The sequence below is a fragment of the Oncorhynchus kisutch genome, linkage group LG30 (assembly GCF_002021735.2).
Source record: "Oncorhynchus kisutch isolate 150728-3 linkage group LG30, Okis_V2, whole genome shotgun sequence".
Lineage (NCBI taxonomy): Eukaryota > Metazoa > Chordata > Actinopteri > Salmoniformes > Salmonidae > Oncorhynchus > Oncorhynchus kisutch.
In genome coordinates this window covers 11,558,160-11,576,013 of record NC_034203.2, presented here as the reverse complement: position 1 = coordinate 11,576,013, position 17,854 = coordinate 11,558,160, and the positions used below count along the sequence as shown (strand labels likewise).

Below are 17,854 nucleotides of genomic sequence, written 5' to 3'. Positions count from 1 at the left end.
GTGAAGTGCACCAGTCCCTCCTGCAGCAAAGCACCCCCACAACATGATGCTGCCACCCCCGTGCTTCACGGATGGGATGGAGTTCTTCGGCTTGCAAGCCTCCCCATTTTTCCTCCAAACATAACACTGGTCATTATGGCTAAACAGTTCTATTTGTGTTTCATCAGACCAGAGGACATTTCTCCAAAAAGTATGATCTTTGTCCCCATGTGCAGTTGCAAACCGTAGTCTGGCTTTTTTATGGTGGTTTTGGAGCAGTGGCTTCTTCCTTGCTGAGCGGCCTTTCAGGTTATGTCGATATAGGACTCGTTTGACTGTTGATATAGATACTTTTGTATCAGTTTCCTCCAGCATCTTCACAAGGTCCATGCTGTTTTTCTGGGATTGATTTGCACTTCTCGCACAAAAGTACGTTCATATCTAGGAGACAGAACGCGTCTCCTTCCTGAGCGGTATGACGGCTGCGTGGCCCCATGCTGTTTATAAGTGCGTACTATTGTTTGTACAGATGAACGTGGTACCTTCAGGCATTTAGAAATTGCTCCCAAGGATGAACCAGTCTTGTGGAGGTCTACAATTTTTTATCTGAGTTCTTGGCTGATTTCTTTAGATTTTCCCATGATGTCAAGCAGAGGCACTTAGTTTGAAGGAAGGCCTTGAAATACATCCACAGGTACACCTCCAATTGACTCAAATTATATTAATTAGCCAATCAGAAGCTTCTAAAGCCATGGCATCATTTTCTGGAATTTTCCAAGCTGTTTAAAGGCACAGTCAACTTGGTGTATGTAAACGTCTGACCCACTGGAATTGTGACACAGTGAATTAATTAAGTGAAATAATCTGTCTGTTAACAATTGTTGGAAAAATGACTTGTGTCATGCACAAAGTAGATGTCCTAACCGACTTGCCAAAACTATAGTTTGTTAACAAGAAATTTGTGGAGTGGTTGAAAAACGAGTTTTAATGACTCCAACCTAAGTGTACGTAAACTTCTGACTTCAACTGTATATATGTGAGTGAGTGAGATGTTAGTAAAATTCCTGAACTAAGTGTTTTCGTCATTCTAAATGAAGCCGGTAGCAACAAGAAGCAGCGCTGTAATGTGTGTGGACCCAAGGACAGGAAGACACAGTACACATGCATCAAGTGCAAGAAATACATATGCAACACACACAGTAAAACTCTGTCCCTCATGTGGTGTAGGCAGGCCTTCATTTGTGGTGTAGACCGGCCTGTGTTCAATGGGGCTCATTTATCATTTCCATAAAATACAAAAATGTGTCCTTCCAATTTGTTCAGTTCAAAGCAATACACATTCGTGATGAAAACCTTGTTTCACTTATATTTGTTCAAGATAAACATGATTTATTCCACCCGTCATGATTTTCATAGATGTTTGCCAAAAAATGTGCGCTTTTATTGATCAATGTGATCTAGCAGATGTAAATATGAACCATGTATGCTGTCTATATTGCTTGTAATTTATATAAGGCAACATCTAAGTATTAAGTATTTTTACGTAAATTGTTATGGTCCATCAGACCCGCGAACATTAAGTGAATATCAAGAACATGAACACCACAAGGGTTTACAATGATAGGCTAACGAGGACAACCATTCTGAAGTCCACATGTAGGCCTAAGCTTGAGTTTTGGGTTCCGCAATAACCTATGGGGCCTAGATGTCAAGCCTTTAAAGCTCAGTGCTGGTAGTAGTTGAGTTAATCATAATTCCAGTGATTCGTTAAAGAAGTTAAATCACTTAAAATGAACGAAAAGAAGCAACCTTTTATTTTTCAAAGATTTTACAAGGATGATATTTCAGTGAGCGACACAGATGACCAAAGAACTACAATCATATTCAAACTATTTCCACAGAGAAAGAAATATCACTTCGCTCACTTCAATACAAACCCCCCTCAGAGGCAAATAATACTAAGATCAGACAGGCAGGGGGGGGGGGGGGGTTGGCTATTTTGTCCTAATTGAAGGTTCTTTGCATTCTAAATTCCCTGTACCTCATGGGGCACTCAAAAGTTATGTTGTTTGCTCATCTTCAAACACAGCTCAAAGGATCATTTGCTGATAATTAATCTACTTGAATTTCAATGCTCTGCATTTAGTTGTGGCAACATTTCCTTTCTCTTCAGTAGTTCCCCCTTTGAAATTATAGACCGATTTCATAAAGGAACAACAAAAATACATTGTTTAGTGATGAAACCTGCCAATTGATGTGTACTATTGAATGGCACATACACAGTTTGTCAGATAGGGATAGTTGTCACGGGAAAATAACACATTTTCATCATTTATCTGAGGGTAGTGGTTAATGTCTATAAGATACAGATATCAGATATTTTGGTAAGTACAAAGATTTAGTCAGAATGGGTGGCATCTTAAACATCTTTCCACAGGTGTTCATAACAGACTGTTTAACCACGTCACTAGCATACAACTACGACTTGTGAAAATCGTAGCCTCTCACGACTCAGCAAAATGACATGAAAAATGTCAAATGATACTTAATTATCACAAGCATGGAAGGAAGGGTACCACAATTACTGAGTGATGGTTACACACATTTCATCATATCAGAGTGAAAGATCTCAAACCTAAAAACGAACATGGCAGCAGCGCTAGACTTGGGCAGGAGCTCACCGGAGCGGAGACCCGGCACCTAAAATGTTCTCCTGCTTGAACTGCTGTACCTCTTATAGAATATTAGCTCAAAAGGATTGTGGAGTCCTGCTAGGCTTGGGCGATATACCGTATACCAGGATATTTCAAAATACAGACAGTATGATTTTCAATACTTTGTGGTTATTATTGTTTTGAAATAGCGCCCCTTGTGTGCACTTCCGGTAATACCGCATACCCCAGTATGGTACAGAAACTGTAAGAAAATCTGGATACCGCCCAACCCTAGCTCCTGCACATAAATATAAGCAGTACCGGCACACAAAATAAGTACCGGTACCTATTTCTGTCCAAGTCAAGCACTGCATGGCAGGGAAGTGACAGAAATAGGACTTACACAAAATACTACTTTACACGTGGGAAACTTGACCATCAATGATACAAATGACATCAACATCTTCTCTCTGTGTGAGACAGGGTAGGCCTACTACATGTTTGAAGATGTAAGTATTGGCGTTTTCATCAAAACTAAAGGACATTCAGAGGGCAAAAGTCAAATGTCAACTTCAACTGGAAAATACAGTTCACGCAATCTACTACATCCCCCAACATTTTTTAAAGGGGGCAAGATGTGGTGGGGGCTAGACAAATCTACACCACACCCTTTAAAAATGGGCACTAAATAAAAACTACCTGTGTCTACAACACCAACGTGGACCAAAATGAATTCAAGTCCTCTGGCAGACAGAAATGCCTCCCATCTGTCAAGAAACTCATACATTTCAGTTATCTTTTTCATATGGGGCCAATGATAGCCAGCAATGAATACCTACATTTAGCAGGTGCCAGACGCTTCCAACCTTCCTTTGTAGTCAGTTATACTTCAAGACTTCCAGTCTTATGACTGTAGTATTCGCAAGCTTCATGTCTATAACCTCTCGGAACATAATTTCATGTTCCCTTGTGAAGCACCTCTTATCTGAAGCTAAGCGAATCATGACCAATAAAAGGAAAACATGATTTAATACAGAATTTCATGTTTAAACTTAGGGCTCTAGAGATAACTTCCCCCCCTTACTGTGGGGTTAATGAATTGTAGCCATGGAAAAGATACGTGTCCTACAAGCGCTTTCATGTCTGTGGAGCTGTGATGCTTTTTAAACTAATAACCTGGATGTCATTTAGAAGATCAAGTGATAGCTGCTTCATTCAATTACAATCAGTTGGTTATGATATTCTTTTTACTCTTTTTGTACTACAGAACGATACACAGCAGGGAAAAATGAAAACGTCTCGCAAACTACCACTTTGGATCTCGAGACAATAATGTCTTCCTTTAATAGTTTCCAAGAGCCATTCCACCACTTTTCCTTAGTAGACCACCTTGAGAAAGACCCAAGCGGAAAGCCAGCGAAATTCACAAGCTTCTTATTTCAGAACCTCTGCGACGACAGACCTCGTGTAGAAAACTTTCCAACTCAAAGCTGAAAAAGATGAAGGGTCAGAATCCTTTCCCGACTCCTGCACCATTTGATTCCGCTTGAGATGTTCCACCAAGACCTCTTGGTCCGCACGAGCCCTTTCCTCTCTCCCCCTCTCTCAAACATGTTCAAATGCAGAGCACGGTTCAACTTTGAGGCTAGAAATTTTCCCAAATCGACTGACTGCCTGCCCCCCCCCCCCCCCCCCCCTCTGGCTGGCAGGAGACGGTTTTGTGGATTGAGCTTGAAGGGTTGTGTTAGAACTCCTCTTCTCAGTCTCTCTGCTCCAAGAGCAAGGAACTCAGCCAACTAACTGGTGGTCCCGGGAGGCGGGGAGATGTGACTCCTGTGTCCCCCAAGAGGATCCACAACCTTCGTCCCTCAAATCATCACCGAAGGTCCCGTCTCTCCGATGGCGCTACTTCCGACGTATGCTGCTTCTCCTTTTTCTCCATGTCTCCGTGTGCGAGCAGGGCCTCCTCTCTCCCTCCCTCCCACTCGCTCGGCCTGTCCAGCTCAACCCCCATTTTGCTCTCACTCTTGTGATTGGTTGGTCTCTCTCGGTCTCTCTCCTGTTGCTTTCACACAGTGGTGCTTCAGTTGTAGCCGTGGAAAACGGGTATCCATGTTTCTTTTTTTGATTTTACCCAGATTAAAATGCAGGCGAACTAAGCTCAGCACAGGCTTAGCTCCTTTTCCCACGACCTAAGAGTAAAATAAAAACAAAAGATAATTGTAATACCCTGATAGAGAGCTTCTGGTATCCTACTTACTCCACCTGATACTATGATATTACTAAATAACATCTTACAGTAACTGTTGGCTTAGCTCATAGAATGTACAGTGCAAAAAGTTCACAGATAACTGTCGTCTTACACTCTAGTACTGGGACAGTCCAGTCACGCCATGTTGATAGGCTCGTTCACCCTGGTAGGTGGAGTCTTGGGAGAGGGCCACGTCAATCTGGGACTTGAACTCATCGCCAAGGTAGCTGTCCTGTAAGGAAAACAACAAGGGAGAAGCTTTTAGCCTGCCGACTTTCATGCCTGTATGTCTACGTCAGACCTATAAAGTCTGCTAAAAGATGAATATGTAAAGGGTTCTGCTGACTTACCTGGGAGAGTTCAGGCTGGGACAGGCCAGGCTGGCTCATCTGGGAGGGCTGGCTCATGGTGATGTAGCCCTGTGTGAGGGGTCCCTGGGAGAAAGGCTGGGAGCCCAGGTCCTGGCTGGCCTGGCTGCCACTCATTTGACCATGCTGCCCGTTGCCCCCGCCATGGCTCGCCATACCACGGCTCCTCTGGCGCCCGCCTCGTGCCCCTCCGCCCGCTCTACTCTTCATACCTCCGCCACGGCCTGCTTGGGGGCCGTTGACCTGGCCCAGGTAGCCTGGCGGGGGCATGGGGGGCATGACCAGGTTGAAGGGGATGGGGATGTTCAGAGAGGCCATGGGGCCTGGGCCAATCATGCCAATCTGGTCGTGGGTCTGGAAGTACATGTTGGATGTACGTGCTGAAGGGAGAATAAAAAGAGACCATTTTTAGACAAAGGCAAAACAACTACAAAGACACACAAGTTTACAGTTTGACGTCACCTCTCACCAGTGCTGCTGCGGTCATACACAGATCCAGGAATAAGAGCTTCCCTGGCATCATACATGGCTGTGCTCATGAAACGGCCCCCCTGAAAAACCCACACATAGAAAAAAACACTTCACTAAGTCGAAACAGAAGCTGACGCACGTTCTTTTTTTAATAACGGTGTACCGTCTACACTAAAGTAAAATCGGGAAAAACAGCGCACCGCGTAAACATGTACATGGTCAGACACACGCGCGTGTTCAAGGGGCCGGACAAGACTCACAGGGTTGACGGCGTTGACCAGCTTGCGAGGCTTGCTGAACTGCATGAGGCTCTCCCTCAGGTTGTTGAGGGGTCCCTCCACCAGAACCTTCTGCTCCTTGTAGTAGTTGAGAAGGTGGTTCCACAGAGGCTGCTTGGACAGGGCCTTGGGGTTGCCCACGATGATAACCCCATACCTACACACACACACACACACACACACACACACACACACACACACACACACACACACACAGTTCCTTTACTGTCAGAGTAATGATCATTTGTGAATCCTCACAGCAAAAAGTTGAAATAACGCCAAAGACAAACATTGAAATAGTCTTGCAAAATATATATATTTTTTAAAGACAGGATAATAAGATGTTTCAAAATATCTGTTGAGCATCAGGAGACAGAGGGACTGCACAGGTCCTGGTGTTACTTACCTGGCCCTGGTGAGAGCCACGTTGAGACGTCGTGGGTCGTTGAGGAAGCCGATGCCCTGGTGCTCGTTGGCTCTGACACAGGACAGGATGATGAAGTCCTTCTCTCTGCCCTGGAAGGCATCGACACTGGCTATCTCCACCTCCTGGGGAGAGCCAAGAGACAGAGAAACTATGAACTAGTACTGTTCCAATCACCATCTGGCCTCCACTTAAAACAGTAAAGGTAGCCATTATTCTTTTTTTTTTAAGGTCACTGCAGAAAGCACTACAGACTTGAGTGCCACAGTGGCGTGCCATTATTTTATGTTCTTTCTCCCTAACCCTGTGAGCATGCTGTACCTGATAGAGCTTGGTGTGGAGAGAGCCACTGAACTGCATGTACTGCACCAGGTAGGACCTCTGGCCCTCGTAGGGGGTGATGATGCCTATCTGGTCAGGCTTGGCCCCGGCCTTTAGCAGCCTAGTGGTGATCTTCTCCACGTTGGAAGCCTCAGTTCTGTAAACAGAGAGAAAGAGAAAAGAAAAGCTTATTCATTAAAAAATAATAATAATAATACACTTTTTATGAATGAAGTCTGTCTGGTCAAAAATGACAAATGCTTCCATTTGTCAAATACCTGTTTAGATAGGAGGTTCCGGAGCTTGCGATTTCCTCCTGGCCCTGGGTCACATAGAAGAACATGGGCTTGTCTGGCTGTGGCCACTGGAAGTCAAAGCCTTTCTTGATGCGGTCAGCTGTATAAATAAAAGAAAGGGGTCAAGATGGGGAGAGTTAGTGCATTTACATGAAGGTTAATCCAGAATTAAGTGTAGAAGCCAGTGACATGTTTTAGCTTTGTTTTCAGTGTTTTCCACCTTGTGCAAACTTAGTAAATCTTGCTGTTATAAAGCAATACACGATTGTTCTGTTTTCTTGGTCTTTTCGAGACAGATTATGTAAACTGCCCATCTAGCTAGCAGACAGCAGGGAGTCCATTCCCCGCTTGATGGCCAAGCACATCAGCAGAACAAGCTAACCCTAACCTCTGTTTGTGAGGGTTCTACACACTGGCCCCGATCCCTTCTCCCTCAGTGACTTACCCGCGGTGACTCCGTTCTGCAGGGAGCCCTCGTAGAAGATGTTGGAGGGGAAGGCGCTGAGGGCCGGGTGCATACGGTACTGCACCTGCAGACGGATGGGCCTGATGCCCAGCACCACCAGACGCTCAAACAGGGACTGGGACAGGCCCGCTTTGGCTGCCTTCTTACACATCACTACTGGACCCAGCTGGCAGTGGTCTCCCACCAGAATCAGCTGGAGAGAAACAGACCGAGAAATCCTAGATTTACTATGAACAGAAAGATCATTCCAATTCAAATCCAATGTCGTGTGGTTTGGGAACTAGCATTGGGTGTAGGTAGTGTGCCTCACTCAGTGTTCTGCACCTGCAACAATGTTGAATTCAACCAAGCACAGACACCTGCAGGCAATAAATGGCACTACACGTTTCCATCAGCAACAACTTTTGATAAACATTCTGTACGAGAAACAGAGAGAAGTTGGGGCCTGTCATTGAACCAAGTGGCTGGGCATAATTTTTCTTAGAGGTTTGAGATTTCTTAAGAGACTGAGACGTAACGTACCTGTTTGGCCCCCAGTATGACAGGCACCATGCACTCGGGCTCAGTGGCCTGCGTGCTCTCATCAATGAGGATGGAGCGGAACTGCATCTTGGCCAGGCGGGGGTCTCCTGCCCCCACACAGGTACAGCAGATCACATCAGCATTCTGAGGAGCAGAGATGGGAGTGAAGGGAGACGTGGTCAGTGATAATCAACTTGAGGAAGTAGATATTTATTCACAGTGGAATTAAGACATTTGAAGGACTTTGTTTTAAGGGAGTGTGGAAAAGGAGCAGGCGTTACCGTGAGTAGTTCCCTCTCGGCGGTGCGCTTCAGGGCCCTGTATCGCTTCTCATCAGAGGAGGACAGCTCCCCAGTCTCGTCCTTCAGCTGCTGCAGCTTCTGAAGCTCTGGTATACTGCACACAAATACAGAAAAACACAAACTGAGAAAACAGTGCTCTTTACTGTGCTGAAATGATGTAGCCTATAATGAAGGCTAACGTGCAGAAAAGCTGTAAGACAGAGGAAAGACCTCGGGAACATGACCTGCGCATCTATGCTTCCAAACTGAGGCAACTCTCGTGGCCCATAGCCAAGTTCTCAAGTGGAATCGATCCTTTGTCTCTAGTTAACACTACACCTGATGAGATAAAGATACCATTCCTCCCCGGGTAGCAGTCCCAGGTTACCTGTCCATGTTGCGGATCTGGTTGTGCAGAGCCAGGAAGGACACGGGAGAGTCGATGGCCTCTCTGCTCTTGGCACAGAGCCTCACCACCTTCAGGCCCGACATGTGGATCTTCTCAGTCAGCTGGTCCACCGCGATGTTGCTGGGAGCGCACACCAGCACTGGCCTGAGGAAACACACACAACTGGTGTTAGGGACGGATAAAAGGGGCTTTTATTAACCCTTTGGTTGCTCAACTGAGAACAATGTGTCATTTGCAATGATGACCTCTACCAACACTAATGTAGTCACTATTGTAGTGGAAGTTGTTTACTAAGTACTGTGTATAGTGTCCCCTATTAAGTGAGCACATCTTACCCGTTGCCCTGTCTGGCCAGGTGGTAGACTACAGTGGCAGAGGTGACCGTTTTCCCCGTGCCAGGGGGCCCCTGAATGAGACTGAGAGGACGCTGCAGCACGGTCTTCACAGCATACACCTACGTGACGACACACGACGTTGGCATCTGGCAAACGGTCAGCGAACGTGATCGTCGAAGGAATAACTCAAATATACTCATAGATTCTGTCTATGATAACACCCACCTGTGAGTGGTTGAGGTCAGGCAGGCCCTGGGCGGTGAAGCGTTTGGGCAGCTGACACTTGATGACCACGTCCTCCACCTCGTGACCCAGCAGCTTGTGGTAGATGTACCCGGACACAGAGGTCTCGTCCACGGCAAAGGTCTTCAGGGCACTCTGCATCCTGGAGGAAAGTTGAAACAAGTCCCCGTGTCAAGCCAGCTGAGCCTAACCCATTGCATCACATATTGATTTGTGTCAGAGGATTCCTACCTGTCAAAAGAGGTGGACTTCCACACAAAGTCAACCTGGAAGTTATGTGGTACTTCCACGGGAGCCCCAGCACTGCTCCTCAGCTCGATGGCTATCTCGTCGCCATAGTCTATTAGGGAAGGATTAAGGACAATACACCACAAAACCTTACACCTATTCCTCCCAGAAACTAATGTGACGATACTGCGGTGCTATTGAAAGGATAACGCCAAACAAAGAAACAATTACGTCAATCAATTGCGCGGGCAAACAAGATGCTGAAGAGTAAAAGATAGCAACGTTACAGGATAGCAATGAAAAGGATACTGTCTGGTACTTTGATGACATGTCCAATACCCTTCCAGAGTGGGGCAAGATCTCCCTTGTACCTCAGGCAAATTTCATCACCCTGCATCAGGCGCATGTCTACAGAAATACAGAGAATGAAAAGAGGGACAGCAAGGGAAAGGGTATTAGCTTATGAAAGGCACAATATAGAATTGATAGATTATGGAACATTCATCATACAAAAATGTAATCGTACATGCACACACATTCAGACTTAGACTAGAAGACAGGCCAGCATGCGCGTCAGGGAGAATGTAAGGGGAGGTTGTGGCCGGAATGGAATGGACATGGACCACGTGACGTTGATGGAGATGAACAAAAAAAGGAATTACCACCTGAGTCCGTCTTGGGAAGGCTGAAATAAGCAATCCGCTTTTTATTGAGTCCCAAGTCCCACCTGACAGTTATATTGTCTTGGGTCTGTGAAACAAACAGACGAGAGAACGATCAATCATACATGTAAAACCAAAACTGCTTTTACATCCAAAAGCAGCAAGAGCTAGCCTGAACAGTCCGGCAGAACACAGTTGGTCTTACCTGGGACTCTTTGAGTTTCTTATCGTAGTCGGCCTCCAGTTTGACCAGGGGGCCAAATATGTTCTGGTACTGGTAGGCATCCTCATAGCGCAGCAACACGTGCTGAGGCTCCTCGTCCACGCCGGGCTTCTCAAGGTCCTCCAGAGTGGCTGTCGGGTTTTCCTGAAGGCACCAAGACAGGTAGATACAGTCAAACAACAACAACTAAAGGAGTGCTGCTCTATAATTGGCTTTTATATCAAAAGGACCAAAGTAGTAGGCCACTGGCCTGTAGCAAATTGCTGGTTAACTTATGCTAAATAAGGCATCTCATAAACCTTCCAGAGCTCCTCCAGCTTATTGATCTGCTGGGCGGTGATCTGGCGGGCCCGAAGCTGCTCCTGTTCTGAGGGGATCTTCACCAGCCAGGAGAGGAAGCAGCGGTCCTGGATCAGCGGCTGCCACTGGGAGCTGTCCCAGTTGATGTCTTTCAGACTGCTCTGACTGGCACATGGCTGCCTGCATTACCAAAACACACACATTACGTCTATCAACACACTATTACAAAATCTATTTGATTCAATGATTAGAGCCACTGGATCTGGGTCTGAGAAGGCCTAAGAACAGGGCATCTGATCATTGTGATACAGAACGGTATCAAGGTTAACAAACACCATAGATCTGCATTACCTGCAAAGCAGTACCACCACAGAGTCGGCCTTGGCGGGGATGAACCCGAGGAGAAAGACGTTGCGACAGCCACAGTTGTAGCACTCCAGCACCGTCTCACCCAGAGGACCGTCCTTGTGCAGAGTCACCTCCTTGGACTTTGCTCTGACCAGGTGGTTCACAATGTGACTGAGATGGTAGATGAGAGAAAAAGCACAAAAATGTATGCGCTCACTACCGTAAGTTGCTCTGAATAAGAGTGTCTGCTAAATGACTCAAATGTAAATTGTGAAATGTAGGTTTATCAACATTTCAGGTAAATGTCTTTCTGACCCATGTTAAAATGGTCCAAGTCAATTCAGTCTCCATTTGCATCACATTCCTACTTCATGTGTGCAGCCTCCCACATCGAGTAGACAACAACTACATTTAGCTAAATACACCACAGATGGAGGGTCAACAACCGCCCGTTGGTTGGTCTTTGAAGCCTACCTGCCAGACGTATTGCCGCGTCCATTGCAAAACCACTTCTTGCTGGTGTTGCAATACACCACGCATGCCGGATCATGAATACCACAGTAACTGGGCAAAAGGAAAGAAATAACACAATGACAACTTTAATATTGGTGTTTAGAGCAAGGTAACGTCGGATAAAACAAGCTATCAACACTTCAAACCTCTTTTCTTTTCGTTATCTGTCCGACAGAACTAAAAAGTAGTTCTGAACATTACCTGCATGCATGGACTGGGAGGTCTTTAGTATAATAGGTGTCCTCCTCGTCTTCTTCAAAGTTCAACTCTGCAAGGAGTTGACTTGTTTTTACAACAGAGTCTTCCCCATTCTGCAGAACTCCATCAGGTCCATTCACCTGGAGAGTAACGTGGACATTTAAAGACAGTGGCAAAAATAATGTAAATAACCTGGAAAAGGACACACCACCACAAATAAAAAGGTTTTAGCTACAAGTGCATTTGACAGCTAGTTAGATAACTTGCTATCACATGCACTTGCTGTAGCAAACTCGCAGCAGCTAGCTAGTAACGTTATGCCTACTATCTAAAGCATGCCAACTACCTGTTGTGACTGTCATGCAGATAAATGGTTCAGTCATGGCTACCTTATCAAGAAAACGACAGACTGCTCGTCAAATACTCCTGGTGTCCATCTCAGAACGCATATTTACTCATGTTAGCATGCTAAATCATTATGTAAACATTCTGGCTAAGCTAATTCGTTCGCCAGCTGCGTGGCCTGTGGGGCAGATGCATGTGTTTTCTATGTAGCTCGAAAGCTAGCTATGTTAACCTAGCAGCTTCTGCTAACTAACTAGCTAGCTAGCTACCTCCAAGATCCATATTAAGAACGCTGTTAGCGAGCTAGTTTGCCACAAAACAGGCAACAATTACTCCACGAACCTGGTTGTCCAACTGACTCTGCGTCTGGCCTGTTTGAGTCTGGCTCGGTAGGGTAAAATCTGTGAACTCATATTCCGAACCCTGCGTATCTGCTCCAAGCAAGTCGGCTTCCTCGGTGTCCAGGAACGTGAGAGTCTGCGAGCTCGGCCCGTACGCCTCAACACTCATGTTCTCCACCAACAGTGATATTTCAGAATGATATTTTAGGTACAGTAGCTAACTCAGCAATGTGTAGATATCCCTGGCAAAAGTGTACTTGAACAAATGTCGAAAAACCTGCGCAAATGAATAAAGAACTGACGAGATCGAGAGCCTCAACTCCCACTCGAAATAATGACGTATCACCTTGCACCGCAGAACAAATGCATAGAGCACAGGAGTGTCCATGACGTTTACACAAAAGTCTATATTTTTCACCATCCTTGATTAGGCCCACTGTACAGTCCACGGAGCTTTAGGGCACAGTCAGAAATGGTTTAGCACAAGTGCTTACCCTTCCTGCTAATATTATGTCAGATGGCATTCAACTGAATGCTTTTCATTTGCAATAGATGTAATGAAGAACAGCAAGTACTCTACTACCGTATACACCACAGCAATAGTTATTTTGTGAATTTCTTACAAAAATACAGAAGAGGCTAACTCTGACATTAGTGATTTAATCACAGGATTAGACCTGTTCTGAAGTAGAGAATACAGATACCGAACACAAGATAAAAAACGTCATATCATTATTCATCACATTATAAATATTGATTGTATATGCAATAAATTACCTGAGATATTAACACATGATTGAGGTACATTTATCAAAGAAAACATATTTTTTCCTCCTTATATTGTACACTATAGTAATATACAGATATTGTACAATTTCACAACAAATATTAATGACAGACAAAGGGGGAGCTGGAGCTGATCCAATAAACGGCACACTACATTAACCATTATGTCAAAGCGAGAGTGATTGGTGAGGTGAATAAGGAACTAAAAGGGGAACTATTGAAAATAGTGAGAAGCAGCCAATGGTATGGCTGTCAGGAGGACTTGGCTTAAAAGCACACGTCTGTGCACACTGGATATACAAAGATGTTTCTCTCATCTACAGCGCCGTTCATTGGACCATTACTCTGTGAAATTCAGTCAAACATCCACACCCAGAGCCATAGATATACTATCCATGGATAGAGCCATGGCTCTGCCTATGTTTATTCACATACTCTTCCTTTCTCTAGTTTCTACAACAGTGGAGTGCCGATGACGCCCCTCTCTTTAGCTAACGCTCCCCAGACTACCATGGGTAGATGCTGATGATGTTTTAAGTGCTTTATCTGTCCATTGAGGACAGCAGCAGTGAGTTGAGGACAAAAGTCACCGGAAGTCTTTCTTTAGTGAGCATGCTGATGGTGCTGGTGGCTGCAGTGGTGGCGGTGATGGTCATCACCCTCAGCTTGACCCACAAGCTCCAGCATCTCCCCCACTATGGCCTGCAAGGCTCTGCCTAGGTCCTGGGCATTGTAGGGCTTCCCCAGAGGAGGAACGTGAACGAACGCTGACCTGCCCTTCCCCAGGTACAGTGACGTGTAGTAGGTGTAGTCACATAGGTATCTGACAGGGACAGACGTTGAGTTAGGGTAAGAGAGACAAAAAGAGGCATTAGCTTTTATCAGAATCAATGGATTTGCCATTCAGGTGAATAGGATTTCTGAAGCGGAAACTAAAATTAGAAATTCAGATTATAAAGGCATACACCACCCAAATTTTGGCATAGCACTATCTTATCAATACCTAAAAAGTATGCTACAATTACAGATTTGGATGTTCCTAGATAGAATACATTTGTAATTTGAGTAAACTATCCCTTTAATGGAGTTTCATTGAAAAAAATTAAGGGATCATAAATAGTGCAGTATTTTTTTTATTTCACCTTTATTTAACCAGGTAGACCAGTTGAGAACAAGTTCTCATTTACAACTACAACCTGGCCAAGATAAAGCAAAGCAGTGCGACAAAAACAACACAGTTACACATAAACAAACGTATAGTCAATAACACAAACTAAAACATCATTGAAAAATCTATGTACAGTGTGTGCTAATGTAGAAGAGTAGAGAGGTAGGCAATAAATAGGTCCTAGAGGGGGAAATAATTGCAATTTAGCATTAATACTGGAGTGATAGATGTGCAGATGATGATGTGCAAGTAGAGACACTGGGGTGCAAAAGGGTAAGTAATAATATGGGGATGATGTAGTCGGGTGTGCTATTTACAGATTGGCTGTGTACAGGTACAGTGATCGGTAAGCTGCTCAGACAGCTAGCTGATGCTTAAAGTTAGAGAGGGAGATATAAGACTCCAGCTTCAGAGATTTTTGCAATTCTTTCCAGTCATTGGCAGCAAAGAACTGGAAGGAAAGGAGGCCAAAGGAAGTGTTGGCTATGGATGACCAGTGCAATATACCTGCTGGAGCGCGTGCTACGGGTGGGTGTTTCTATGGTGACCACTGAGCTGAGATAAGGCAGGGATTTACCTAGCAAAGACTTATAGATGACCCGGAGCCAGTGGGTTTGGCGACGGATATATAGTGCGGGCCAGCCAACGAAAGCATACAGGTCGCAGTGGTGGGTAGTATATGGGGCTTTGGTAACAAAACGGATGGCACTGTGATAGACTGCATCCAATTTGCTGAGTAGAGTGTTGGGGGCTATTTTGTAAATGACATCGCCGAAGTCAAGGATCGGTAGGATAGTCAGTTTTACGAGGGTATGTTTGGCGGCATGAGTGAAGGATGCTTTTTTTGTGAAATAGGAAGCCGATTCTAGATTTAATTTTAGATTGGAGATGCTTAATGTGAGTCTGGAAGGAGAGTTTACAGTCTAACCAGACACCTAGGTATTTGTAGTTGTCCACATATTCTAAGTCAGAACCATCCAGAGTGGTGATGCTAGTCGGGCAGGAGCGTGCGGGCAGCAATCGGTTGAGGATCATGCACTTGGTTTTACTAGCATTTAAAAGCAGTTGGAGGCCACAGAAGGAGTGCTGTATGGCGTTGAAGCTCGTTTGGAGGTTTGTTAGCACAGTGACCAAAGAAGAGCCAGATGTATACAGTATGATTGGTTGATTGAGAGTAGAGTCTAGCACATCACTCACCGGCCTGCGTCCTTTGATACCGACACTGCCACACCCAGCCTTGAGGAGTTGACCCTCTTGCATACCAGGTCCATGTCTATGACTGAATCGATGCATTCAGGGCCCCCCTCCATACAGCACTGAGAGTCTGGACAGAAGCTGCAGTTGTCCACCCGCTTGTAGCCGTGGTTGCGGCCACATTTCTCCAAGGTGACCGTGGTGGCTATGCCAGAGACTCCGACATGGACCACCAACTGTTGACCAGCGGAGAAGAGGATGTGTGGGGTGGGGGTTGTTAGCGGGAATTTAAAGAGATGATTGTATTCACTGTAACATGAGATACTGAGTAATATCAATAAAGGCAATAAATTATGTCATTATGTTTACATCATAGAGTAGAAATAAATAGCCTACAGTATGTCATACAGTAAGTGTGCAGACTGTGCACCTAGACGCTACGTCAGGGCTTTTATGCCATGCCATAAATAAATATAAAGTGAGGAACAACACTTGACTCTTGCCATGATTTCTTTTGGCTACCTGTGGCTGGTGCTGTTTCCATAGAGATGGAAGCAGACTTTGAACTGCCTGGTACTCCACTGGCACCTCACAGATGTGCAGATCCACATTCTGAGCCAAGCCTAACCGCTCCAGTTCCTGTACACAGAGGAAACAGGAAGGGTGCGAGAAACCACAAAACCCTATTTTATTTGCTAAAGCTTTATTATACCTCTTGAGTTGCGCATCGTTGTTTTAAAAACCTGTTGATTTTATACCTGTGTAGTGTGCCGTGATAACACTAATAACTGTAGTAACAACATTCACACATTGTTAAATAGGTATTCGTGCTATTCTTTATTCCACTCGTGTAATAAAGAAAAACGCTAAACTCCATTACTATGTAATTACTAAATGACATTTAATGTTATACAACTGTGTTACTAAATAATAACAGTATTACTAAGTAATTACTAAATTACATTTCATGGGATACAATTTTGCTACTAAATAATAGCAGTGTTACTACTGATGTACACGTGCAATCAGTGTTACCAATAAGATTAGACCTCCTAATGATGCGCCATGCAGAGCACTCAAACTCACGTACCTGTACTGCCACCCAGCTAGCATTGATGGTGTGATCTCCAAAAGGTTCAAACCCTAAAAAAAACATAGATGATATTGATAGCCTTTTAAAGTCATCGCATAGCAACACCAGTATACCCCAACGCCGGTGGGAAACACTGTTTTTTATAGGTAGCTGCTTTATCACTCTTGGCCTATGTAAATGAGAGTGGCAAGACTCTTAATTCAAAGTCTAAAGGTTAGATCAAGTTAAATATTATCCATTACAACAGCTGACACCTACAGTCAATTGTCAAACAATATATGCCAAACAGTGCATGGGTTTTATAGATGAGGTGACACTATAGGCTGCTATAATTTTCATTTTAGTTGTATAGGAGAAGACCAGACTTCTTGTCAATACATAATTCACAGGAGTATCACACCGCAACAATGTATCCATGAATGGCTGAATGGCTACATTGCCGCCTCTGTCTTGATATGCTTGTCATTGGTTGGTTTGCTCTTCTGCTTCATCACGGAGTTGAGTTTCGTCGGCGATCTGACAGACAGACATTTCCTGAATGGAAGATGACAATACTGTACACTAGTTTAAAAATAATGTAGTTTTCAAGGTGTAGAAACAACATTATAGGTTAAAGTCATTCAAACCTAAAATGGTTATTCTTATGGCTCAAATAGTGCAGGCAACTAATTTCAATCAACAGTTTGGTGAAAACTGACAGCAAACTATCAGCAATTTACATCAATTAATTACCTGTCACTATTACCGTGCTTTTAGTCGCCATAATTTGTAAGTTATTGTAAATTCTGCAAAGATTTCATCAATTATTTCTGAACGCCGTTGAGTTGAGAATTCCTCCTCGATTCTCTTTCGCTATCTATTGATTCGTAATTTTTGCAGGAGCTCAAGCGTTCTCGTTCTTTCTTCGACGCTTTGACAACACTGTACACCTCAACATCCAGCGGTCTATCGCCATCTACTGTAATGGCATGCATGCAGGGCCGGCTCTCTCGACCAATAGGGGGCCACCAACCCAATAGATAAATAAAATACAAACAAAAAAATATGAGTAATTTAGCAACGCAATTTGCTATTGAGAGTAACAATAGTAGAATACATCAGGATGGCATCATTTGGCAGTTTCTCTCTTGTTTTGTCAGTCACATACAAATGACCTC

General features: G+C 44.4%; 2 protein-coding genes across 4 annotated transcripts; both read right to left on the bottom strand.

Annotated features, from left to right (window-relative positions):
- Positions 1–1,764: 1,764 nt before the first annotated feature.
- On the bottom strand, positions 1,765–12,891 carry LOC109874537 (regulator of nonsense transcripts 1). 2 transcript variants are annotated; one of them, XM_031810320.1, is made up of 23 exons: positions 12,458–12,891; positions 11,774–11,910; positions 11,534–11,623; positions 11,063–11,230; positions 10,711–10,891; positions 10,394–10,555; positions 10,192–10,276; positions 9,836–9,934; positions 9,530–9,638; positions 9,281–9,440; positions 9,056–9,174; positions 8,700–8,864; positions 8,312–8,426; positions 8,031–8,174; positions 7,488–7,701; positions 7,025–7,142; positions 6,747–6,903; positions 6,408–6,550; positions 5,984–6,158; positions 5,722–5,803; positions 5,235–5,632; positions 4,997–5,116; positions 1,765–4,825 (listed from the first exon to the last, which is right to left on the bottom strand). In XM_031810320.1, the coding sequence occupies exons 1-22, from the start codon at positions 12,623–12,625 to the stop codon at positions 5,000–5,002; spliced, it is 3,306 nt and encodes a 1,101-aa protein (XP_031666180.1). In that variant the 5' UTR covers positions 12,626–12,891; the 3' UTR covers positions 1,765–4,825; positions 4,997–4,999. The 2 variants fall into 2 exon arrangements, with proteins under 2 accessions (XP_031666180.1, XP_020322078.1); XM_020466489.2 differs by having other exon boundaries at positions 10,189–10,276; positions 12,458–12,889.
- Positions 12,892–13,096: 205 nt separating this feature from the next.
- Positions 13,097–17,601, bottom strand: LOC109875363 (pyroglutamyl-peptidase 1-like). 2 transcript variants are annotated; one of them, XM_020467702.2, is made up of 5 exons: positions 17,430–17,601; positions 16,695–17,231; positions 16,127–16,243; positions 15,608–15,840; positions 13,097–14,065 (listed from the first exon to the last, which is right to left on the bottom strand). In XM_020467702.2, the coding sequence occupies exons 2-5, from the start codon at positions 16,758–16,760 to the stop codon at positions 13,846–13,848; spliced, it is 636 nt and encodes a 211-aa protein (XP_020323291.1). In that variant the 5' UTR covers positions 16,761–17,231; positions 17,430–17,601; the 3' UTR covers positions 13,097–13,845. The 2 variants fall into 2 exon arrangements, with proteins under 2 accessions (XP_020323291.1, XP_020323289.1); XM_020467700.2 differs by having other exon boundaries at positions 16,695–16,747.
- Positions 17,602–17,854: the final 253 nt, after the last annotated feature.